The sequence below is a fragment of the Lynx canadensis genome, chromosome C1 (genome assembly GCF_007474595.2).
Source record: "Lynx canadensis isolate LIC74 chromosome C1, mLynCan4.pri.v2, whole genome shotgun sequence".
Lineage (NCBI taxonomy): Eukaryota > Metazoa > Chordata > Mammalia > Carnivora > Felidae > Lynx > Lynx canadensis.
This window is the reverse complement of record NC_044310.1, coordinates 200660494-200687043: the sequence shown is the minus strand read 5'-3', so window position 1 is coordinate 200687043 and position 26550 is coordinate 200660494. Positions and strand designations below refer to the sequence as shown.

The window sequence follows — 26550 nt, the reverse complement described above, 5'->3', positions numbered from 1 at the left end:
CCCCTGCAACTCGCCAGGGGTCAGGGGCCCCCAGAACAGTGGGTAGAACTCTCATAGAATTTTGCTTCAGAAACAGTGCTCATCGGTGCACGTGTAGTCTTGTGACAATGCTGTTCTGGAAGCCGAAGAGTTACTTGGGCCCCTGGAGAACAGCACCTGAATTCCCAGAGGCAGCACCTTGGTGAACACCCTGGCCATACAATAACCCGCTCCCTTTCCTTGGGGACCTGGGGGTCAGCTCCCCCTGCCCCAGAAGGGAGCTGTCCTTACTTCAGGGGCCAGAGGTCCTCAGATCCAGTGTCTCCCTGTTCTGTGCCCTCTGCAACACCACCTGAACGTGAGACTGAACGTGGGAGAGAGAAAGACACTCGCTCGACCGCTCCTCCCTCACTGCCCACCCAGGGGCGGCTTGGGGGCCAGAGGCTGAGCTGTCAGTCCAGGGGAGACACCAGAGTCCTGTGGCCGCACTGGAAGGGTCCACCCTGGACTGAAGACTTTAAGTTTCCATAGACCACTTGAGGGAGGAGATTCCCCTGCCTCCTGACCCATCCTTCTCATTCCCAGCCCAGCCAAGGCTGTGCCTGTCCCACTCACTTCCCAGCCCCTACTCCCCAGGAGTCGGGGACAGAGCTGGACAGACGAGGCCAGCCAGCGCCAGATGGCTTTCCCGGGAAGCCCCCCAAAGACTCAGGCAAAAGACACACAACTTTATTTTTCCTTCCTTTAATCTTAAGCAAAAGAGACACGGGGGTTCAAAATAAAAATTTCTTTCCCCCCCCCCAAATCTTCACCCCAGCTCCACCACTGCAACTGCCCCTTCCTCCCCAGCAGGGACAGGAGAAGGGGGGGGGAGGGTGGTGCAGGCATCTGGGGAGGGGGAAGGCGGGGGTGTGCCGAGCTCGGTGCTGGTCTCTTTCCAAATATAAATACACGTGTCAACACTCCTGGAAAAACCCTCCCCGGCCCACCACGCAAGGCTCTCCTCTCTCTGCCCGTGTTTGGAGAGGGGGCGGGAGCGGGGGGGTGCCAGGCACCGGCTGGCTGTGGTTTACCTGCATCCGCTGGGTATGTACCCCACGAGCCTCCTGCTGCTCATTGTAGAAGAGATGACACTCGGGGTCCCCCCGGATGGTGGGGCTCCCTGGATCAGCTTCCCAGTGTTGGGGTTCACACACCAGCACTCCCCACGCTGCCGTTCAGAGACATCTTGCACTGAGGAGGGAGAAGAGAAGGGTATGGAGGACAGGCCTGAGGCCACCAGCTTTCCCTGCTTCCCTCAGCCCGAGGTTTGCCGAGCAGCTACGGGGCGCCCAAGCTAGGGGTGCCGCGCGGTGGTCTTCTCGGCCGTGAAGGGTGCCAGGGGACCTCCCTGAAATGCAGATTCCCCTTCAGGAGGCCCGGAGCGGGGCTAGACTCTGTCTGGCTCCCGCGTGATGCTGGTGCTCTGGCCCAGGGACCACGCCAGGAGGGGATGCCCCACGTCGAAACGACTCAGTGCCCACCGGCAGGAGGGGGCACCATCCAGTGGGGGCCCAGAGGACTGGAGTTCAGTCATAGCGTGAAGGGAAAACAGCACGTGACAGTAGAAGTCAGCACTAGCACAGGCCCCTAGCAGGTGCTTTGCACCGTGAGAACAGTCTACACACTGCTCATTTACAGTTTACAACACTTTTTTTTAAAAGCGTATTTATTTAAGTGATCTCTACCCCCATCGTGGGGCTCGTACTCATGACCCTCAGATCAGGAGTCGCTCACTCCTCACACCGAGTCAGCACAGCCACCTTGTGAGTTAGGTGCCATTATTTCACCATTTTACAGGTGATCGGAAGGAAGCACAGATAGGTTAAGTAACTTGCCCAACGTCACACAGCTAGTAAGAGGCGTGGCTGAGATAAGAACCCAGGCATTCCCGTCCCAGGGTCCCTGCTCTTACCCATAAACTAATTACCATTGAAAACCCCTTTAGTTACCCATAAGGGACCAGCCACAGCCTGTCTTTCATTAGAAGAGATCACTGTTTCCACTTTTGATCTCCAAATGAAGTAGTCAGCTGACATTTCGAGGGCACGTGTACAAATAGCTTTGAACACTACACTGATATTTAGAGGGGGCAGGATGCCTGCCTGGGCTGTGAGGAAAGTGGGGGAGTGAGAACCCCTTAGGGTCAGCAGAGGCTACTTGTCAATGGTTTAAATCCGTGATTCTGCAAGTATAGCCCACGGATCATCGGCAATCCCTGAGAGTTTATTAGAAATGCAAGTCCTTGGCGCGCTTGGGTGGCTCAGTCAATTAAGCACCCAACTTTGACTCAGGGCATGATCTTGTGGTTCTTGGGGTTCAAGCCCCGCGTCTGGCTCTGTGCTGACAACTTAGAGCCTGGAGCCCGCTTCAGATTCTCTGTCTCCCTCTCTCTCTGCCCCTCCCCTGTTCGTGCTCTGTTTCTGTCTCTGTCTCTGTCTCTCTCTCTTAAAAATGAATAAACATAAAAAAAAAATTGTTTTTGGTCCCCACCCAACCTTCTGGAATGGTAAGGCCCAGGAGTCACTGCCAGGCGATTCTAATGCTCAATAATAAGTGGACAGGCATTCGGGTAGCCCGACATCTCTTTTCCCAGACGCTCCCTCCCAACCTGGACCCCAAGTGCTGATGGCAGGTGGCTGGGTAGGTGGAGTCAGCCTCTGCGTCTGGAGGTGCAGAGGCCTGGCAGCTGGCATCCCCACGCCCCCTCAGCATTCAGACCTCAGAGGATGACAGGTGGGCGGGGCAGGGACAAGCACACCCGGGGCCCAAGGCCAAGGAGATCCTCTCTCACCTGTTTGAGGTTATACAGGCCGTGCTTGTCACAGTTGGGGATGTGCAAGGAGTAGAGGTGCTCCAGGGGGCCCCGCTCATCTGGAAGGTGCATGGTGGAGATCCGCTCCAGGACCTGGTCCAATTCCTGCTGGCAGGGGGTCTGTGGGCACAGACAGACACAGGGGGGCAAAGAGGGAGCTCGGAGTGAGACTGAGCTCACAAAACACCGGTCCTGGGAACAACCTCAGAAAGAAGTTCATGCACAGGGAAGGGATTTTCCCAAGGCCACCCAGCAAGTTGGTGGAACCAGGGACTTCCGACAGCGACCTCATGGATACGTCACTGTGCCCCACTCCACCCTCTGAAGAAAGTCACGTGGATATGAGTTTTCACCCCTCTCTCGTTCTGTGTCAGTGGCTTTCAGGGATCAAAATGGCATCTACTTGCAAAACGTGAATTCAGGTGGCTGTCTCTAGAGCATCTCTACCCCAACCCAGTGGGCCAACCCCCATTTCTTTCCATCAACCCAGCCAGGCCAAGACCCAAGACAACACAGCTGAGCTGGGGAGAGGGAAGGGCATATCCCAGCGAGACTGAGCAAGTCTAAGGAGGTCCGGCCCCATCTCTAGCATCCACTTCCTTGCCAAGCAGAAGTGTGGAGGTTTCAGAAGGAAGGGACTTCAAGAAACCGTATGCCCAGTCCCTTTCACAGCCAGAAATACTGAGGCCCCCAAAGGAGACAGTGATCAGTCTGAAGGTCACTGAATATGTTAGTGGCAGAACCAGAAAGGAAAGTGCTTTGCCTTCCGCAACACAGGACACGGATGGTACTGGGTGCCCTCCCCCACCGCGAGACCCCTTTTACGTGTCCTCCCGCCCTCCAGCCAGACCCGGCCCCTCTGACCCTGCCAGGTGGTGGCCGCAGCTTCTTGGGCTCATCCAGGCCAAGGTGATGTTTGCCACCCTTCCCCATCTGCCGGTGCTGCTCGGTGACCTTCTCCCGGAACACGGCCAGCTCCTTCATGCCTGACTTGAGGGGCTTCCTACCAGCACTGCCTCCACCGCCCAACAGGTTCACGGTCCCGTCCACGTGGTTCTCAACCAGACCTCCCTCAGCGTGCTCATCTCCGTTGTCTGCAGAGAGAGGAAGGGAAGACCAGCTCAGGGTGCTGTTTCTAGAGCGGCGGGCCCCCCAGCAACTGTCTGAACCCCTGGAGATGGAGAGGACTGATATCCATGCAGTTGAGCTAAGCAATTTACATGGACTGTCAATTTCAGTTTCGCAGCAACTCTTGGGCGGGGTGGGGGCATTACCCCAACTCTGGCAGACAGACATGTCAAGGCGCACGAGAAAGACCAAGACCACAGATCCGGGATCTGAACGCAGCCCGTCCGACCCCAGCAAAATGCCTGGGAGGCCTGGCCGGTTCTGCCTCCATCCAAGGCACAGCAAAGGAGCACGGAAGGATGAACGTGTCTGCAAGGCTTTCACCATGGAATGGGATTGAGTCCTTCTGGATCCATCATTCTCCTCTAGAAAGACCTCCCAGATTCACCTGCCATAACCTGCAGTTTAAGATCTTCATCATCCGTGACCTAAAAGGGCACATGCCATGTCTGGCAAGGGAGAAGGTGGAGAATCACCACCAGAACCCACGGTTTCCATCACCCCTGCTGCTACTCTTCATTTGCCCAACGGCCCCCTTCTCACGCGCCCCCATGACTCAGTCCCACGACCGCTCCAGCACGGTCCCGGCGGCCCTGGACTGTTCCCATGTCTATCCACACACGCCACCGCCAGCCCCAGGCACAGGAACCCGTCCAGCTCTGTAGTTTTGGCTTATCACAAGGCACGTAGCCTCACCCAGATGCTTGTCCAAGGAGCATGTTAAGTCTCTTTCAACTTTCTTCAACCACCAGTCAACAACAGGGAAAGGCTCCTACTAAGTGCATAGCTCAGGGTGGAGGGAGCCCTGAGAACAGCCCCCGGCAACCCCAGTCTCACGCTGGCTCAGGTGTATACACCTAACGGCCAGGCCGGAGGAACAGGATGGTACGGAAGAGTCATGACAAGGGGGCCAAATCCCCAAGGGCCCTAGGACGGCTGGGACTCAAAAAGCCCCTTGCACACAAGGCAGAGCAAACAGGGTCTCAGACCATGCCCCCCTGAGTGGTCCCCCTTCAGGTCCCAACAAGACCTACATGTGGAGGGGATGTTTCTAAACCAATTTGGCCCATTTTTTCTTCCCCTTTTTCGTGCCTTCAAAAACTTACAGCCCTGATAACATGACTGCATGGCTCCTAAAATATTTCTACCCAAGAGTTTCAGGTGAGGCACTTAGAACCTGGTTGTCCTCTCAGAATTCAGTGTGGCGGGCTCAGATGGCCCCTGTCCTGACCAGTGTTCACGGTAGAAAGAGCAGACCCTGCCCTATGCGAAAGCTGTTGGCATTCACTCTCACTTGCCAACTAAGGGATGGGGACACTCATGAGTGCCATGGGGAACTGGCACCTGCTTTCACGGAGCGTGCTCCAGAAGGCTCCAGGAGACCAGGCACCTGCCACCTGGCCCAGGTGTCCCCATCAGCTACAGCGGTTTCCTTCAGAAACTCTGCACGTTATCTCCAGACTAAGGGAGCACTACTTGGTAGGGTCAAATCCCAGCTCCCCCACTTTTTATGCCAGCTGTATTTCTCCTGCACACATAACCTCTCTGCACCTCTGTTTTCTTAACTCAATTGTCGGATCCTAACAGCTCCTGCCTCACAAGACTGTTGAGAGCATGTTAGAGGCCAAGCAGTTAAGATAAGGCCTGGAACACAGAAACCCAGGCCCCGCTTGTGATAGTTATTACTCTGACAGTGATGAAGACGGCCTCAGTCATCTGTTATCTCAGCAATGTGGAACCCGACCAAGGACCAGGAAGCAGAGGAAACAGAAGCCCCGAACATCAGAACAGCTGTCACTGTATCCATGCGTGGTCAAATTCTAGCGCTTTCCTCACAAGGCGCGGGGACATTCGGCACAGGAAGAACACAGGACGGTTCACAGCAGCATGGCTCCAGCAAGCCCGGTTTTTTGGATGTCTGGTTCCCAAGGCCACCACAGAATAAAATCAACAAAATTAAAGGAGAAAGAAAAAGGCATGTGGATAGTGGCAAGAAGCATCAAATGGCAGGGAGAAAACGAGGACGCTAAAAAGAACCAAACATAAGAACTTTGGGGATATTTAGTGCAGAGCTTACAACTCCATACCCATCGATGACCCTGAGGACTTCCACATTCTGTAGCCCAAAACAAGAGCTGTCTTGACTAATGACAATGACCTTGAGACATCCAAAAGGGGATGGGATTAATGTCTGGGTAGCCTGGGTATTACCCTAAGTAAACTGACCACGGATTAAATCCTGTTCCAGAAGCCCCAACACCACCTGCAGGGGAAGAGCTATTTGAAGCGCTGACCATCGAGCTGGGTGGGAGTCCTGTCCCGTCACGTATGAGTGGACCCATCAACCCACCCCAAATTTTCATCACCGACCCTGATTCCCGACCCGGCACCACCGACACTGGGACCAGAGGATTCACTGGGGAGCTGTTCTGTGCATTACAGGATGCCAAGCAGCATCCTGGGCCCCTCCCTACCAGATGGCAAAGATACCTCCACAAATTGCCAAAAGGCCCCGGGAGGCGAAAGCGCCCCCACTGAAAACCGCCGTTCGGAAGTTAGGCTTTATCCAGAGGCCTGGAAGTTGCCCAGCCCAGCACCGATGACCCCAGGCCCACATAAGGGTCGATCTGAGTTCTACCACATTCCCCTCCCTCAGCTAAGACCATCCACCACTCTCCCTTCTCCAACACACTTCTGGCCCACTAGTCCCCCTTCCCTGAGCTCTCCCCGCCCTCAGACCACTGAGAGGGGCCAAAGCAGCATCCCCTGGCTGGGCCCCAGAGGTCAGCCCACCTTTACTGCTCACAACAAACTCTGGAAACATGTTAGATGGGGGCGCCTGGGGGGCTCAGCTGGTTAAGCGTCCAACTTCAGCTCAAGTCATGACCTCACGGGTCGTGGGTTCGAGCCCCACAAGGGGCTCTGCGCTGACAGCTCAGAGCCTGGAGCCTGCTTCGGATTCTGTGTCTCCCTCTCTCCTCTCTCTCTCTGTCCCTCCCCGGCTTATTTTCTCTCTCTCTCTCTCTCTCTCCCACAAATATATAAAGAAACTTAAAAAAAAAAAAGTTACCAGCCTCACTTAAAGAAAAAGAAAGAGAAAGAAAGAAACAGGCCGGATGAAAGAGAGGCGTATAGGTAAGTACGCATCAGGCCTACCGGCTCTAGGCAGGGCTGGCCCGTCATTAGATGCAACACGCACAGGCATCCAGGGGCCTAGGAAATGTATCCACTTTAAAATCAAAAGGAGGGGCGCCTGGGTGGCGCAGTCGGTTGAGCGTCCGACTTCAGCCAGGTCACGATCTCGCGGTCCGTGAGTTCGAGCCCCGCGTCGGGCTCTGGGCTGATGGCTCAGAGCCTGGAGCCTGTTTCCGATTCTGTGTCTCCCTCTCTCTCTGCCCCTCCCCCGTTCATGCTCTGTCTCTCTCTGTCCCAAAAATAAATAAAAACGTTGAAAAAAAAATTTTTAAATCAAAAGGAAAAATAAGCTTTTACATTAAAAAAAAAAAAAGGTCTTAATATACAATACTTTCAGTTATTAGACGCAGTTACCAAATATGATTTTGGAACTTTTTCTCACAGAGGAAAAGCCACAAACGCAAAGGCGTCCAGGGTCCACAGAGTCCCTAACACAGCCCTGCACCAGGTCCCAGAAGATGGGGGCTGACTGGACAGTCTTCTCCAAGGACGGACTCGGCTTCCTGTCCTGAGACAGCCCCGATCTCTCTAGAGTCAAGGTCAGTTTGTCCACCCTCGCAGAGGCCACTTGGATTCAAGGCTATGTTTTGTCCCATTCCGTTATTGATCTCAATGCTGCCAACGAACATGCCAATAAGATGAAGAAATCCACGGGTCCGGGTCCGATTTGCTGACGCACATGCTGACACTCCACACCTTGAAATGGAAGCCCAGGGAAGGAGATCAGCGAGCTGACGGGGTGGGGCTCAGAAAAGACCGTAGGCTGAGGAAAGCCTCGATTCCTTGGCAGTTACATTCCCAGCCAAGGCGGTTCAAGAATTCAGGCTCCAAAGTCTAATCGCCGGACTGAATTCCAGGTCTACCACTTAGCTGTGCAGCCCCAGACAAGTTACTTAAGCTCTCTGTGGCTGCAAGGCTCATCTGTAAACCGCGGACAAACAGCACCTGCCTCCAGCGGGCAGCCAGATTCCAGAAGCTGCACATACACGCAGTGCCAGGGACACAGCAGGAGCACATGGAGTCAGCTCTCAGCTGCTCCCATTTCCCCCCCCCCCACCCCGGCTCGGGGAAGTGCTCACGTGGCATCCCCTACGCTCAGTAGGACAAGAGCATCATCACGTTATTACCCAGTTCTTCCCATATGTTCTCTTATAGGTGACAGAAGCAATCCGCAGGAGAACATTCCAGATGTAGAACTCCAGCTAGAGATGGAATCTGCCCTCGGAACAAAAATACTAGGCTGCATTTTTTTTTCGGCCTGAGAGTGAGGTTCAGAATAATATTTATTATGCAACCACTTATGTATGCAGCTCCGTGGGCTGCAGTGCAAAGGTCAGTCTAAGAAATGGTTCTTAGCAGCCCAGATCACATAACTGGAAAAGGCTTCAGGCTCAGAGGCTCCCGGAGACTTTCCCCTAAGGATTAGCCACTCTCTATATAGCATCCCGGGCAATGGTTCTACACCGAAACAGGGAATTCACCCATTATATATGGAAAGGAAAGCTTTTCCAAAGTGGGGGAGACACCGGAGGACCTCAAGCGTGAGAACCTCCCAATCCCGCGTAGTGGACTGCCACACTGCTCGACCTCATGCACCTGGAGGGGGGCTGGAGAGGAGAAAGGCAAGTAGAATGAGAGGCAATGGACGAGCTGCCCCATTTTACAGACAGCAAACTCGAGGCCCAGCTGGACTACCATGTGGTCTACAGGAGCACACACAACCTCCGTGCCATCATCAGAGACGCTTCACAATTGGCGTGGGGTCCCCACGCTGTTCTCTGACGCAGCCTTACTGAGTGGCCCAGGAGGGCAGCTGGAAGCAGACATTCCAGAAGATAGGGCTTTACTTACACCTGCATTCTGCATTCTAGACTACGCATTAATACCCTAGTTTTAAATTTTAATTCTGGCCTAGACTTTTTTCCCCCAGTGTAATCTCGCTGAATTGTAGCACTGATGACCTTACTCCATGAAGGTCATGGACCCTTGGGTCCGACGGATCAGATCCTTACTCTCATGAAACCCCATCTTCCCCTAGCGCGATGCTCTGACCTCAGTGCTCCAAAGGACAGTTGGTGATTCCTGATCTATGGAAGACCTTAAAGCATTCAAGAAAATAGGCCCCCCAGATCCAAAAGCAACCCCCTACTCCCTCTTGCTTAGAATATGAGGCTCTGTCCTTAACGCAGGCCTGGTGAGAAAAGGGAATTTCCCCAGAAATACACCACATCTTCACAACAGATTAAGGTCTCCTTCCTTTCTTCTTGTCTTTCCCCCACCCCCCACCCCCCACCCCCTGCCCTGAAGAAAACCTAGCCATTTTCCAACCTTCTCTTTAGTCTACCTCCTGACTATTTGGAAATCTAAGAGCTGGGAACACCGCAGGGAAGCATCCAATCTGACCCTAAATCTATCATTCCCTCCAGTAGATTCACCTCCTTCAAACAGGTGATAGCATTCCAGGTCCTGTAAGACTGGATTCTGAGTAATGGGCCGGGGTGACGCGGGCTGCTTTCCTGGTTCCATTCTAGCTGGGCACAGACCTCACATGGCTCCCTTTGTTGGTCTCTCCCCAAATGCACTTAATCTTGACATGTGTTGGGCAAAAGAATGAACACTAACTTACCATCTTCCTCTTTCCTCCTGGACAGCTTCTCCATGAACATCCAGGACAGAGGACAATTCACTAACAAGCTCAAATGGGCAAAGAACTGCAGGAGTCAAGAGACCTGAATGCCAGGCCTGGCTTTGCTGTTTATGATTCACCCATGACTGTAGCCAAACCCTCTAACCTCTCTGAGCGCTAACTCCTCAAGAGTGACAAATGCAAATAATAATCCTACTAAAGTGAAGGTTGCTACCGGATACAGGATGATCGCTACTTAAACTGGATACAGTGTTGTTAGCATTTGCCCAACATGGGAGAAGCAAGCTCCAGAAGAAATGTGCAGATGATCTAACGGGTAAATGAAAGATGTATTTGCTAGGCAGAGGGGAAGGGTGGGTGATAGCTGATCTGTAGAATGGCCACGCACATGGGGGGAAAATGAGTACTAGAATACTATTTGCATGTTTCTTCTAAAGCCTGATTTTGTTGATTATATGAATTCTGTATGTCGCTAAACAGCAAAGTTGTCCACCATTTGATGGAAGTCCTTGGGCGAGTGTGGATTTGCCTAAATTACTTTAACTTTACAGAATCTACGGGAAGGAAGAAAACGGAGGGAGCAAGGGAAGGAGAGAGGGAGGGAGAGAAGAAGACACGGAAGGAGGGAGGGGAGGTGGCTCATAACTGCCTTGCATGCACAGGGCAGACAGGGCTCACAGGCAAATTCACTAACATACAGGGGAAACAGCTTTTGTTTCAGAGAATTTGAAGCCGGTCCCTTTGGATGGCTGATTGTGGCCACTATGTGTGATAATGCAGGCCACCAAGGCTGGGGTGGAGGGAGGCAGAAGTTAACAATGGGTACAGAAGAAAGGGGAGCTTGTTATTTTTCAGCTGAGGTCCTTTGTCTCTCTGGGTAAGTGACACTGTTTATGTGTTTCCCTCCACCCTTTTGCCTAAAGGTCAGAGGCAGCAGGCGGCAGCCGTGTGTGCATGGACAGCTGCTGCGTGCGGGGCACATTCCAGCTTCGCGGATGATGTTCACCTGGTCAGCCCATCTACCTCCTGCTGACACCCAGCTTCCTTCCAAACTCCCTTCCCATTCTCTCCCCACCCTCTAAGGCCCTGCTCCCCGCATGGCTGCCTGCAAAGCAAATCTGAGGTCTCAGACACTACCACCTTCTGGGAGAAACCCCTTTGGCAACAGACCGGTAGCTCCTCAGCACGGCTTTAGAACAAAAGGAACTCCCTTGTGGTAGAAAACAGCTCCGAGCAGACTCTTCGGATGGTCTAGATCCACAGGTCATCCAGGTTATGGCACACAAGTGCAGGACCTGGCCATTCTCAGCTGGGGACCATCTCCCTGCACCCACAACTGCCTCAGGCTTATCGCCCAGCCAAGTGTTGCTGAGCTCATAAGCTCTGGGGAGGGGAATGGCCGGTACCCACGCTCACACAGGGAAGGAGTCGCCTGCTACTGGTGACAGTGTACGAAAGCAGGGCAGAGGGCCCACTGCTTGCCAAACCACCCTAAACCTTCTGGATTCCCTTTGGAACAACAGCTCTTGGGTTCAAAGCTTTGGCCATAGTAGGAAGAGAAGTGCTGGTGTGAAAGCTGGGGGTAGGGGGTGGTGTCCAAGGTTCTGCTCCCCTGCTACCATCATGCCTGGGACTCTGAATGATGCTCGACAGGGTGTTTAAGAGGTGTAGGCTTCAAGGGACACCCGGGTGGCTCAGTCAGTTAGGTGCCTGACTTCGGCTCAGGTCATGGTCTCGTGGCTCGTGAGTTTGAGCGCCACGTTGGGCTCTGTGCTGACAGCTCAGAGCTTGGAGCCTGAAGCCCACTTCAGATTCTGTGTCTCCCTCTCTCTCTGCCTCTCTCTCTCTTTCTCTCAAAAATAAGTATTAAAAAAAATATTTTTTAAAAGATGTGTAGGCTTCAATATATGGGAAACCTGGCTGGCTCAGTCGGTAGAACATGGGGCTCTTGATCTCTGGGTCAGAGTTTGAGCCCCACGTTGGATGTTCATTACTTAAAAAAAAAAAACCTTCTATGGTCAAGATGTGCAGGGTTCAGTGTGTTCATTTACAAATTCAGGGAGTTAGGTTACGGGAACGGCTCCCAGTCATGGGTGTTTGTCAGAAACCATCTGAAGATGGCAATGCAAACTGGTGCAGCCACTCTGGAAAACAGGATGGAGTTTCCTCAAAAAACTAAAAATAGAACTGCCCTACGACCCAGCAATGGCACTACTAGGCATTGATCCACGGGATACAGGTGTGCTGTTTCAAAGGGACACATGCACCCCCATGTTTATAGCAGCACTGTCGACAATAGCCAAAGTATGGAAAGAGCCCAAATGTTCATCGATGGATGAATGGATAAAGAAGAGGTGGTATATATATACAATGGAGTATTACTCGGCAATCAAAAAGAATGAAATCTTGCCATTTGGAACAACGTGGATGGAACCAGAGGGTACTGTGCTAAGTGAAACAAGTCAGTCATAGAAAGACAAATATATCGCTCATATGTGGAATTTAAGATACAAAACAGATGAACATAAGGGAAGGAAAGCAAAAATAATATAAAAACAGGGAGGGGACAAAACATAAGAGACTCTTAAATATGGAGAACAAACTGAGGGCTGCTGGAGAGGTTGTGGGAGGGGGGGATGGGCTAAATGGATAAAGGGCATTAAGGAATCTACTCCTGAAATCATTGTTGCACTATATGCTAACTAATTTGGATGTAAATTTAAAAAAATTAAAAATAAAACAAGTTAAAAAAAAACTATAAAAAAGTAAAATATAAAGAAATTTCCCATTAAAAAAAAAAAAAGAAAGAAAAAGAGAAATCATCCGAAGAGCTTGCTAAAAATGGTCCTAGACTTCACCTGTCTGTGAACTAGCAAGCCTGGGCAAGGGTCGGGGACTCTGTATTTTTAACAACCTCCTTCAAGCTCTGGCATTTCCAAGGCCCCCTTCCTTTGTGCTTCTCTCTCTCTGGCCTCAGATTCCTGAAGAACTTCCTAGTGATGGGAAAGAGGCCTCCTCTTTTCAAAAGATAGGACTTCACAGACACGCTCTGCGAAGACACAGCCCTGTGAGCTCTTTCCGCCCCTAGACTCACGGGTTCAGAAACAGACACACACGCATGCCTGGGTGCACACAGGGGGTCCTTCTTGGCCAGGCATCATGGAGATTTCTAGAGCATGCCCTCACGCCGCTGCAGAAATAGCACGGCCTCTACAGAACTTCCCTGCCTACGCACTCCCTAATGGCCTGCTTTATAAACACCAGGGTCATTCCTGGAATGGCAAAGACCTGGGGAGGGTCAGCGCTGAGGCAGAACGTTTGAGAAAACAAAAACATGCTCAAATTCAGCCAAGGTCCTCTGGGATTCAGTGAGCCAGGCTGTCCTTGAAGAGCCAGAGAAACTGATACCAAGATGGCAAACAGCACTCTCAGCTTTCACTCCTTTCCGTGGGTCCCAAACATTTCTCCTCCGGTTCAACTGAAGTCATCCAACAACCCAGCAAGGTGACCTGTCTGCCGAAAGCCCATGGGAGCAGACGGTGTACTTTGGTGCAAACTTGGACCGGGGACTATGGGAACGGGAAGAATGAGCCTGACCCAGTGATTCGACATCTCTCAGATATGCGTGCGGTGGGCACACGGGCAACAATGTTCATTACGGCATCATCTGTGGTTGGAAAAAACACCATCGGCAATGCGATCCAAACAGGAGAATGGATGAATAAAATCAGCAGGGTAATAACAATGGAATAATACCCAACAGCTGGCAAGAATCACTCTGACCCGTGATCGCTCAGAGATCTACCCAACATGAACAGATCTCAAAAACCTAATATTGACAGAGCAAAAAAGTGGCAGAAGGACACCTCTTGGGCACATTTAACTTATCTTCAGAGAACAAATCCAGATGCTGGCTATCCATTAGCAAATTTGTTTAGCCGAGGAAAAGAAACACTAAGTAATGCATGCCGGTGGCTGCCTCTGGGGACAAGGGACGGCAACAAGAGGCTGGTGGGGAAGGCCATCAGGAAAAGATTTTTAAAGAGACATAAAGCAAAAATGACAAAATATCAACCGCTCCCAATTCTGGGTGGTAGACTGGAGTTACTGCGTTATTCTTATTATTGGCTGCAGTGTTACCATTTTAAGATTTTATTTTTAAGTAATCAGTAATCTCTACATGCAATGTGGGGCTCAAACCCACAACCCCAAGATCAAGAGTCACCCACTCCACCGACCAAGCCAGCCAGGCACTCCGCAACCATTTTTCTTTTAAAAGTCACTTCCTAGGGCAGTTGGGGAGCTCGGTCAGTTGAGCAACCGACTAGGCTCAGGTCACGATCTCACGGTTTGTGAGTTCGAGCCCTGCACTGGGCTTTGCGAGGACAGCATGGAGCCTGCTTTGGATTCTCTGCCTCCCTCTCTCTCTGCTCCTCTCCCACTTGTGTGCATAGGCTCATGCTCTCTCCCTCAAAAATAAACATTAAAAAAAAAAGTCCCATCCCTCATGGGGTACCTGGGTGGCTCAGGCCTCTTCAGGCCTCCTCCAGCTCTTGATTTTGGCTCAGGTCATGATCTCATGGTTCATGAGTTTGAACCCCAAGCTGGGATTCTCTCTCTCTCTCTCTCTCTCTGCCCCCCTCCTGCTCTCTCTCTCAAAATAAATAAATAAACTTTAAAAAGAAAAAGTCCCTTCCTTCACTGCATTCACTCTTCCAGGTCCTTGTCAAGAGGGGTATTTGTAACTTGGGGTGCCTCTGAAAGCCCACTGGCTGGAAGAGGACCGAACATCAGTGATTTGGACAACTGCCCTGCCACTCTGAGGCCAGAGTAGTGTCACCATGGCCACCTATCACCAGGGGCTCCTGGCCAGGTCTCCGTGGCATGAAGAAGTAGGAATTAGGGGCGCCTGAGTGGCTCAGTCGGTTGAGCATCCGACCTCAGCTCAGGTCATGATCTCGCAGTTCATGAGTTCGAGCCCCATGTCGGGCTCTGTGCTGACAGCTCGGAGCCTGGTGCCTGCTTCGGATTCTGTGTCTCCCTCTCTCTCTGCCCTCCCCCTGCTCACACTCTGTCTCTCTCTGTCTTTCAAATATGAATAAACGTTAAAAAAAGAAAAAAGAAAAAAAAAAAAAAAGAAGTGGGAAATGAGTCAGAGGAAAGACCCAAAGAGAGTGGAAGACAGTCATAGGGTCAAGGAGGGGACGACAAAGGAATCAAGACGGTGCAGGCCTGAGAACAGAAAGCCAAGGGACGAGCACATCCTAGTATAGCCCACAGGGCACTGGAGGTGTGCAGTGGGGGAGGTGCCCAAGGGCCAGTCATGCCCAGTGGAAGGGATGCACCTGTTCCTCGAGGCCCAGAGAGATAGTAGCTTTAAACTGAAACAGCCCCACCCAACCTCCTGAAACAGGAGAGAGCCAGGGTAGAAGCCACTCAAGAGTTTCACAGGAAGGACTAAAACAGGTAACAAACTACAGATGGGAAAAACCGCATGGTTTAGGGAAAGCCTTTCAAGGAGGAGGGAAGATGGACAATATGGCTTCCGAAATGTCCAAAGGCCGCTTGACTGAGACTATGAAGGGCAACCCTGGGCAAGGCACTCTTGGAATTTGAGTGAACTTCCCTCCCGCCTCCCTAACCATACACAAAAAATGTCCCAGAGCGCACTGGCTAAAAGCCGTCGCTCCATGCTTTGCCCTCCTCCTCCAAAGGACAGAGCTTCTTGAAGACACAAACTTGGACTTCACTTCCATAGTGCTTTAAAGAAAAGTAGAAACAAAAGGGGCCACCTGGGTGGCTCAGACAGTTAAGCCTCTGACTTGATTTTGGTTCAGGTCATGATCTCACAGTTTGTGGGATCAAGCCCCACGTTGGGCTCTGCTCTGACAGTGCAGAGCCTGCTGGGGATTCTCTCTCTCTCTCTCCCTCAAAATAAATAATATAAACAAACAAATAAATAAATAAGCAAACAAACAAACATTTAAACCTCAGGAAAGCTAACTATTTGGAGAACATCCCACCTGGAGTCCTGGCCTAGAATATCATATTGTATTACTTCTCCTCACTTTCCTGGCCTCTCCCTCACCATCCAGGCCCCGGAACAGCAAGGACGGTCATGAGTTAAAAAAAAAAAAAAAAAAAAAAAAAAAGAAATCATTAAATGGAAGCACGAGATGGGAGAGAAAAGACGCTTCCCTCCCAGGGGACCCATATACAAACAACTGTGCCTGTGCTCAGTTCCAAAGAGCTCAGTTCCCCACAGAGTAGCTCCCAGAGTGATAAAGACTGGGTTCTACCCACCTCTCTCCTCCCACCCTCCCCTTCGGCCTACCTCTTGTCCATCCCCATAAGACTGTTCCCAGAGACTGTAGGCCTGACAAATTGAACCCAGAGGGTGCAAACAGAAACTAAAAACCTGTAAGGATGTCCAGGATTGCCTGCCACACTCTCAAACCAGCACAAGAAGTGTCCTGAATATAAATAAGTGTCTTTAAATAGGTCACCATGCTTTTCTTTCTCTTCAACTAAAAGTTCACTAATTGTGTCTGATAGAATACTGCATCGCATCAGGGGTCTTCCTTGCTTATGCTCCCTTTAGAGGCAGCAAGCTGAACCAGAGACAAGCAAATGGGTTCAAATGGGAACCCTCACCTCTGGGACATAAACGGGCTGGGCCCTCCACCACTGGTAGAGCCGTAGTGAATGACAGTGGCATCAAAGGCCACGACTGTCCAGTGGAAAACCCTCCGCCACTAACCCCATTCCGGACTTTCCAAAGCAAAGGGCAGCTGTCCAGGTAAGCTACACCCCGTGGAAGAAGCCATGCCTGTGAAATGGATTCTTAACTGCCTCTTCTTAATAAACTTGGCCCATCAGAGGACATGGAAAAAGAGGCATTTGCCTTCTCCTCTTTTCTGGGTGTTGAGATTAGAGGAAGAAGGAAGGAGGTTAAGGGTGGAGGGGCGGGGGGCGGTCAGAACCTGTATGACTTCACCCGATTATCTGAGTTCCTGTGCTAAGTGGCTTATGTACATAACTTTGTTTTATCATCAAGCAATCACATGAGGTTGATAATTTCTTATCCACACTCACCTTGACCCCCCCCCCCCAAAAAAAAACAACCGTGGTGTTTGAGGCCAATTGCACAAAGTCATGTAGACAATGGCAAAGCCAAAACCAAATCCAGGTTGTTCAGCTTTATAGCTCTTACCCAACCAGAATGGCATCTAATCTGGCCATCGGCATCACCTACGGAAAGACGCCATTGAAGGCTTTTAACCCCAGGGCTTTGTTTCTTCTGTCCCCCACCACCTCGTCCCTTCTGCACCTCCATGGGACCCTCATCTTCCCAGGGAGGGAAGTCTTCAGTCAGATACCAGCCAGCCCCACCCAACCTCAAAAGCCTTCTGATCCATACACCCACCCCACCCCCACCCCCCTTTTATCCCTCCCAGCACACCTCCTGCCACTGTTGCTACAGAAACTACCCAGGGTTATCAGGCAGCTGCAGAGTCAGGGCCCGAGGGAACCGCCATTTTCATTTTATCTTGGCCTCGGGCACTTTAGAAAGCAAGTTCACCATCCAGGGGCAATAACTTGGCACCCCCATCCAGAAGCCAAGACAATAGACCTGAAAGAAACTTCCTGGGGAGTTGCATAAAGGAACGTTTTTGAGAAGTTATGCCTTAATTACTGCCTCCCAGGGAAAAGGAGCCTTTCCGAGCAGCAATATATAATTCGCTGCTTCTTTGCATGCGTGAGTCTGATGGAATGGAGCCCCGGAATGAGAATCTGGAGACCCAGACTCCATTCTGGTCTGTGCTCGCCTCGCCACTGGAACCTGAACGTAGCCTTGATTTCTTCATCTGTCAAGTGGGGAGAATCCTGAGGCTAAAACAGAGCTGGAAAACACAAAACAAAACAAAAAAAACCCTACAGGCGCTTTGGTGAAAGTGGCCCATGTCTAGAGAAAATGCAATTTTGATTACCGTCATTTTGTCACTTACCCTTTGGGGTAGACCCTTTGACTGCACTCTGCAATCCAGCTCCGATCCCTCCAGCTGGAAGCCTCCCACCTCCTTGACTTCGCAGGGGTTGAGTACGCTAAGTCTCCCCCAGTCCCACCTCCCCAGCTTGCTGAGGCCTTCCTGGGCTCTGCGCCCCTCCTGGCTTCCTGCCTCCCAGAACTCGGCTCCTTGAATGAAACACAGGCTGACACACCTATACCCATCCGCTAATTAGAAACCCCAGGCCTGGCTCCGAGCCGGCCGGCTGAACTGGAGCATGGGGGCCAATTCTCCTGCCCTGCAGCTGGAGGCCGGCCAGCCCCTGCCCCTTCTCCCCAATCTCCGCTCCTGCTACCTCCCAACAGCCAGGAAGAGATGCGGGGCTGGCGGCCAGAAGGGGCCCCACGGGCTGCCAAATGCCCCCTCCCCCTGCTTAAAAAAAGGCGGCGGGGGGAGGAAAGAAACAATTCCTGACTACAGTCGACTCTGTATTTCTTTCCGGGGGAGGTGGCTGTCTGAGCAAGGTCTCCCTCTGCGTCCTGACTGACACCCAGGAGCTGAGCCAGAGCAGATCCTCCCTGGCTTTGTTAAAGGGCAGGAGTGGCCGAGCAGGGGGAGGGGCACAGGGGATGGTCCATTTTCCAGGAGAGAAAAAAAAAAAAATCTATAGCCCAGACACTCTACTCATTGTGGAGGTGGGGGTGAGGGTGGGGGCAGTTACCCTGGAACCTGAAAGCCAACAAGCTTCTCTGAATCTACTACCCCAGCTGTCCAGTGGGCTTTTCCTCCTGGTGCCCCCCTCCCCACAATCACAAAGGCCCCCAGAGTCCAAGGAACTGGCCACCTCGGATTCCCAGTGGCAGATCCTGTGCTTTGTCACCACCATAAACATATGCTGACCCCTGATGACTCAAGCAACCCCCGTTCTCTGCTTCCTGGGGCCTCCCCTCTACCAGAATGCTCAAGAACAGAGTCACTGTATCGTTATGCCCAGACAGGCGGTCACTCGGAGGGCTCTCTGGGACCACAGATGGAATGAGACATTAGGAAGAATCTCAGGGCCCAGAAAACACTCCCCCGCCCAGCGTTCCTGTCGAGAACCCATCAACCCTTCAAAATGAGGCGCCACTCCCCGACTCGGGGGTGAAGTCAACTCTGGAGACAGCGTAGTAAGGAAACGTCACTTTTTGGATAGAACGTCCAGTTTCTTTGCCAGGATCACGTTCAACTTTCTGGCACCCTAGGCTCAGCCAGGATAGATGTGAAAGCCCATTTTCCTGGAGCAGGAAATCAGGGCCACGGAGTCCCTTCACTGGCTTTGTCAACTCAGTGAACGTACACCCTCACACATGCCCTACGCACTAAGGGGGCTGAGACGGGTCTGGTTCCTCCCGGACCCTATTATTCTGAAGCCTGGATCCCAGCAGGTTTCCTGTAGAGGGTTGTCCATGGAGGAAGCTGCCTCCCACCCCTGAAACGTGGCCTCAGAGATTCCCTGGTCCTCTGAGAACCTGCAGTTGGAGGGCTGGGTCCTAACGGTTGGCTGGCTGGATGAAGGCAGAACTCTGCCCTGTCACCTGCTTATGAGCAGCAAGCCAGCACAAGTACCCAGGGTCCAAACTCCAGAGCCACTTCTGTCCCCTCAGTCTCTCCACTCCCGACAGAAGCATTACACACACATACACACACACACACACACACACACACACACACACCACCAAAGTGCTCGGCTTTGTCTTATTATCTAGCTTTACACACCTAAGCACACACACACACACACACACACAAATACACACGCATGCAAGCACCACCCCACGGAGTGGTACTATCTATATTTGGTTTACAGATAAGGAAACTCTTGCCTTGGGTGACACGTATGTGGCTGCAAACTGGGCTTTGAACTGGAACAACTTCACACCAAGATGAGGCCACTCAAGTCCATGGTAAAGCCTGCAGAGAGACGAGTGGCCTGCCTGGCACAGCCAGTTTGGCCTCCGTTCTAAAGGCCACCGAACTAAGCGTCAGAGAGGAGACGCAGCTTGCAGACATTAAGGCAGCTAATGTGTGTGAGAACCTACTATGTGCCAGACACTTGCCCCATGAAGAGATACAATCACCCCCATTTCACCAACAGGGAAACCGGTATTTGAGGAAGGCCCTTGGGCATCAGCAATCAAGATCTCGAAGACGGGGCTGCAATGGAACCCGGTCATCCTGACGGCAGAGGCCAGGCTGCTTCCAGCATCATCTGCTGCCCACCAGCTCTTCTGGCCCCACCCTGGGACCCTTTGGTCTCTCCTGCCTGCCGCACACTGGCCACTTCCCCCTCTGAAGTCCCCAGGACTTGGGTCTCTCAGTGGACCTGAGGGAATGCACACGACCGAACCTGGCAGAAAGGAACCTGGCCCGTGCATCAGCTGCACACGGCAGGTGTCCAGGAACAAACTTCCTGGCTGACAGGGTCAAAGGCTTTTCCTGCCGACAGCCCCATCCCTTACTTGGCCATGGGGGCAGAGGGGTACAGAGGAAAGGTCAGCCTCTCGTCTCATTACTTACTGCTAAGGCATCCGTTGACGAGCCTCAGAGTCCACACCTGTGAAATGGGGGTAAAAAGCCTCCCCCTCTCCTTCACAAGGATCTTGTAAGTCAGGAGACAAAGCAGGCGAAGAAATCAGTTCATAAAAGGATGAGCGCAGATGGGAAGGTGGCTGAACCCCTGGCAGCTGCCTGCCACCTCAGCAAAATGCTGGCCAGAGACCGCAAGAAGTACTAGAGAGGCCTAGAACATCTGCCAAGCAGAACACCAGCTCCCCTGGCGACTAAAAAGCATAATCTCGCTCCTCTGTGCCTCGGTGTCAGCGGGAGCAGCCTTAGCGCAAACCCGCTTAGGGAACATGGCCACTTCCCCACCCACACAGCCTGGCCCCTGCGCGGCTTCCAACCACCATGATTTCAGGATTAGACTGGTTGCCAGCATTCCAACCCCCGATCACCTCCCTGGTCTCCATCTACCTGGATTCCCGTGGAAGGCTGGGGGCGATAGATTTTCCATGCCATTTTCTCGAGCCCTTCCCACCTACTTAGCATCCAGCCAGGTGTTCAAGACCTAACCACAGTGGGAGATGCGTGGGAGACCAATGCTGGGGTGGGGGTGGGGGTGGGGGTGTCGTCAAGAAGGCAGAATGGAGAAAGCAGGGGAGGAAAGGGGCACTGGGAACACTAGGAAGGGACAGACTGAAACTAAATGTAGCCTCTGGTCATGGAGGCTCTTCAACAATAATAATAACCAATCCTCTCATTGTTGTTGTTGGTACCCTGTTGTAGGGTATGAGGAGGGTCAACGACAAAACCAAATGTGGGCACAGCCTGTGTATTTTCTGCTCATCTTCATTCCCTTCAGCACCCCCTGCTGTGCATGCCCCCCCCCACCCCCCACCCACCCCGGCCAGGTACTGTCTTCCTGTTCTGCTTTTCATTGGACCCAAGGACTTTCGAAACTTCCCGGTACCAAAATTTAGCAATTGCACATCCAATTTTCTACGGCAGGGAATAGCTAACCTGAGACCCAACTATATTCTGACCTGATAAATGGGCCACAGTACAGTGAGTCTCTCAAATTAAGACCTCGAATGTTGGACAGTGGTGACTGAATGTGCGCCTGCTCTCGAATAACACGCAGTTATTTTTCTAGGACTAACTTCCATGTCGTCCCCTAACCCAAAGGAATGATTTGCCTGAAATTTTCATTTTAAAGCTCAATGCTAAGGTAAGCTAACGGTGAAAACCACCTAAGCTTCCCTCTTCCCTCTGCCTACCAGGAAACTCAACAGTCTGACTTGACCAAGAACCGGTGCACAGATAGACCCCTGTGGTGGTCACGAACAGTTAGGTTCTTCTTTCCACCACCTCTTCTAATTCAGAGATTCCTGGCCCTGGATTTTGTTTTCCTAAGATCCTTTGACCTTGTGTATGATTTTTTTTTTTTTTCTCAAAGCTTCTTCAAATACCTCTGTCAAAGGAATGGATGGGATCATGGCTACCACACAAAGGGAACTATCTCAGTGAACAATCTGGACATAAGTGGAAGGTGAGTAAGGAGACTGCAGGCAAAAACCCAGATTCTATGACTTACTCAAATTCCAGCCCTCCATGCACAATGGCCGGAGGAGGCAGCTGGCCAAACACTGCCTGCCTAGCGGGTTCCGGACCTGTCAGAGCCACACCCTCCGGACCAGACCTGCCTCCAAGGCCAGAGTGCACCCAGCCACACCCTGCTGGGTCCTGTGGCCCAGGAACTACACAGCTCCCTCCCAGAGACCCAGGAGCAGTAGCCCTCAACCCCCCCATCTCCTCCTTCCAGTGGTGACTCAGAGCAGCTTAGCAGAGTTAGTTCTGGGTGTTCTGTCCAGAAGGGGGGAGGGTGGCGGAAGGTAGTGGTGTTAGCAATCGGTGACAGTGGGTCCCACTCATTCCCCAAGTCTATTTTACGACTTTGAACTCAGTATGCAAATTTATGCAAGACAAGATGCAAAACAGCGCTTTGAGCCAGAAGCCCCATTGCTTTTCTCCCCTTTTTTGAAGCTGCACGGAACCACTGTAAATCAGGGCTCGCCTCTGCCCCCCCCCCTCCCGCTCCCGCTCCCCCAGCAACTGCAGATGCAAAAGCCTCCTCAGACCCGCCCGCCTGCCGGCCTGCCTGCCCCGGGACTTTGAATGACTGCACATTTCTATAGCACCTTTATATGTGCAGCGGGCCAGACGGCCACTTGGGCGGCTCCGCCCCTCAGCATAATCCCAGGCATTGTACCCGGCAGGGAAGGAGGCAGGGGAGATGCTGAAGGAGCCAGTCGCCCCGCCGGCCCAGAATTCTGAAAGGGCCCGGCCGGGCCCCAGCCCACTTCCTCTTCTTACCCCGACATTTCTAGGCACTTCTGCCCACTCCACCAGCAAACACACCCACGCGCTGTTAAGATCCAGACCTCACATCTCAGCCCCCCCCCCATTTTTCTTCCAGGCTCACCTACTCCAACCCTCAGTCTCACTTCTGAGTGGCTCTGAACCAACCAGTCCCGACCCCTCGCCCCCAAGGGACGCAGGCTCAGCACCCGCAGATGTGCCCACCCCCGCCCCCTGCATCCCAGCCTGTCCCCAGGAAGTCAGCAACACGGCCCCTGAGTCCTGGGAACAAAGACAAAAGAGCTAACAGCAAAGCCGGAACTGCTGGGGTTTTCTGCCTCAAAATAAGAGGGTGTGTTTAAAATTCTCAAAAGCAACCTGCTCAAAGAGGAATGCAGGCTGGGATGGGAGAGAGCCGGTTCTTCAGAGAGGGGAGAAAAGGGGATGGGAGAGGGAGAGGGGGAGGCAGCAGCACTCAGCGCTATGGTCCCCTCTGGGCCAGTGTCTGCCCCTGCACCCAACCCGGACCCCGGCGCTCTCCAAGCAGGGCTGCCACCCTGCCCCAGCCCAAGACCCTCTCCTGCACAGAAGCCTCCAAACTTGCCCCTGTCTTCCCTGCATCCCTGCCAGCCCAGGCTTCTCCCCACCGTGCCCCCTTTCCCCCAGCCCTACTGCCCCCTGAGCACCCTGCTCTGGGTCACTCCTTTCCAGGGTGCCCACTGGGCTTCTACATCTAGCTCCCACCCCCGCCCCCAACCTGGTGTCCCCTCTTCCCAGTCTGGAACACAAGAGAAAAATGCGGAAGGCGTCTGTCTGGGCACTGGGAGGAGAAGGCTGAGGAGGCAGCTGGGGCTAGCTGGCGGAAAGGAGTCCCATAACCAGGCAGAAAATCCAGAGTGACATTCTTCCCATGAACTCACCCCATTGTCCCTGGGCTCCCCTGACAACTCCCCCCTCTGGGGCTCTAGGGAGGAGTGAATGGAGAGAATCTCCTGCATCTGTTCTGGGGCTTGGAAGCAGGAGAGCCGGTTTTCGGGCTGCCAGCGAGAAGGATGAAGAATGAAAAAACAATTCTACGAAGGTCAGGAAGGACCTGTACCATGCACTGTGTTAAGATGGTCAAAATCCAAGCGAGTCTATGAACTTGGAGGCTTTTGGAAAAGTTCATCCTGCTGAGGAAGATGTTTAGTTGGTCAGAGTTCAGCTCAGAAAGCACAGCACCTCCCTGGTGGGGGGGCAGGGGGGTGCGAAGGGGGGGCAATGGAGGAGGAAGGCAGGACCAAGACTTTTCCTTTTATTACTTTCTAAGAGAAGCAGGAGAAAAGGGTTAACTTGGAGGCGAGACACGCTGGGGGGGGGGGGAAGCAAGCAGAGGCAGAAGAAAGGACTCAGTGGTTCTTCTGGCTCCCTGGGAGGAAGCCCTAACTTGCTCTGCACTCAAGGTCAAAATGAGCCAGAGCAATAGAAGAAATATTTCAACTCTGACCCCCAATTTCATTCTCAAGGAGAACAGGGGAAACACAATAGCTGGTTAGAGGAAGAGTAGGGGGGCCGGGGGTCTTGGGGAGGGGGGTGGGGAAAGTTGTACTAGGGCCGCAGAAGCTTACAAGCAAGAACGTGTTCACTTATTCTCTTCTTTCTTTTTCTAAAAAGCTTGAGGAACTTGGTCAGACTCGCTTGCTTTTTAAACAACAGCAGCAGGCAATGGACACCTTTCCCAACGGTGTCCAAGAAGAAAGAAAGTAATTACAGTTTCCTCCAGGCCACGGGGGCGGGAGGTTTTTGTAATTTTAAAAGCGAACGGAAAACAAAAACAAAAGTGAGATTCTGACAGCCCGGTTTGGGGGGGTTGGGGAAGGAGGATCCCTTACAAAGGCTCCCAGCCCCCCCCTCCCCCGCCCCGTTCTACCGGACAGGAAGAATCCCTCGGATTAGGACGGGGGTGACACCTCCCTGCGGTAAGAACGGCTGCGTCCAGCGCCCCGCATTCCCCTGCCGTCCGCCCCGGGGCCCAGATGCTCCAGTGAGCGGCACGGAGGTCCCAGGCTCACCCGGGGCTGCAGCCCGCCACCCGGCTTAAGTTACACAGACTGAACCGCTGGGCTGAGCCTCCCAAGCGCCCCTCTTGCATTGTTCCCCCTAAACGAGATGCACGAGTAGCGCTCGTTTTCCTTTCTCCCCACCCCACAAATTGCCAGCAAGTCCTTTCTTCCCACCTTGCAATCGCAGAAGGAAGGGTCCCTCGACGAGCCGCCGCCTCCTCCTAGCGCCCGTTCTCCCCAGACGTCCCCGAAGTCACCGGCACCCGCCAGCCTCCGCCCCCCAGCAGCGTCCTCCACCGGCACCTTTCCAGGAACCTCTGGTCGGCGGTCACCGACTCAAGCTGTGCTCCCCCAAACAAGCCTCAAGCTCTCACTCCCCGGGGTCTGACCAACACCCTCCCCCCACCACGGCAAATCCCCCCTCCAAAATAGAAGTCAAGGTACGTTCCAGCCGGGGAAGACTAGGGTAACCGGAGATGCCTTTCCGCTGCCCGTATATCCCGACCAAATCAGTAAGCAGCCAGGGCTCTCCCGCACGCTCTGACTCCAGCTCCCCTCCCCGGGCCGGACTTTCGGGTCCCCCTCCCAGCAGCCGCCCCACTGCGGGTCGAGGACTGCGCTCTCTCGCCGCTCAAGCGGTCGCGGAGCCCCGGCCCCCACGCCTGTCCCCCGCGGCACGGCCGCCCCCAGCGCTCCGCTGCCCTCCAAGTTTCTCCGAACTAGCTGTCCCAGCCCCGCGTTACCTGCAACCTGCTCGGGGCTGGCGCCGTACTCGGCGTCCCGGCGCTTTTCGCAAGTGCCCTCGCCCAGGACCAGCGCCTGCAGGGGCAGCTCGGAGCCCGGGTGGGGATAGCAGCGCAGCCCCTGGGCGCAGCGCGGGGTGTAGACGCCGCACGCCTCTCCCTCCAGCCGGGCGCACACGGAGCAGCAGCCGCAGCCCGGCTCACGGACCAGCTCGGCGCAGGGCGCGCGGGCGTCGCCGGCCACCCCGGACGCTGCGGCGGAGGCGGCGGCGGCGGCGGGCGGCGCGGCCGGCGGGGGCCCGCAGGCGGCCAGGCGCTCGGGCGTGCAGGGCGGGCAGCGGAACAGCACCTCGGCGCGCACCCCGCGGCCGCCGCCGGCGCCCAGCAGCAGCGGCAGCAGCAGCAGCAGCGAGGGCGGCAGGAGCAGCGGCAGCGCGGGGCCGCCCAGTCTCGGCAGCATGTTGGCGGTGGTGAGCGCGACGGCGGCGAGCGAGCGGGCAGGTGGCACGGCCCTGCGAGCGCGGGAGCCGCCTCCTCCGCTTCTTCCTCCTCCCCCGCAGCCGCAGCCGGGTCCTAAAGGGCCCTGCTTCTCCCCGCCCCCTGCCTTCTCCCCTCCCCCTTTTGGAGACCACCCCCTTCCCCCGACACTCCCGCGCGCCCGCCCGTGCGTGCGCGCACGCCCACTCGCCCACCCCCGCGCGTTTCTCTGCTCTGCGGGTCCCCTGCCCCCTTCTACCTCGGGCCCCCAGAGCCTCCACACCCTTCTACCTCGGGCTCCCTGACTCCCCGGGAGTGCCAGTAACTTGGGGGTTTGAATAGGACAGGCAGGAGAGTGCAGAAAAGTGGGCGCTTTTGTCTCCTGTTTTCAGTTTGGAAGGACTTAGTTTGCGCGCTTCCCGTGTGGCGGGCACTGGGCTAACTGCTGGGGCAATGCAAAGGACGCGAGACAGTCCTGACCTTCATGTAGGTTTCAGTCCACCGTCTCCATCTCCCTCCTGCCTCTGGTTTCCACTCGGCGCTGGTATGTTGCTTGGGGCAACGACTTTGGTGTTCTGTG

The 26550-nt window shown here is 53.7% G+C and overlaps 1 protein-coding gene across 1 annotated transcript; it reads right to left on the bottom strand.

The window, feature by feature from the left end:
- Nucleotides 1–707: 707 nt before the first annotated feature.
- IGFBP2 (insulin like growth factor binding protein 2) lies at nucleotides 708–25968 on the bottom strand. The gene is given in 6 exon segments (XM_030327000.1): nucleotides 708–1138; nucleotides 1141–1191; nucleotides 1194–1212; nucleotides 2813–2953; nucleotides 3698–3927; nucleotides 25494–25968. Coding segments are annotated over 6 exon segments (1104 nt in total). The 5' UTR covers nucleotides 25954–25968; the 3' UTR covers nucleotides 708–935.
- Nucleotides 25969–26550: the final 582 nt, after the last annotated feature.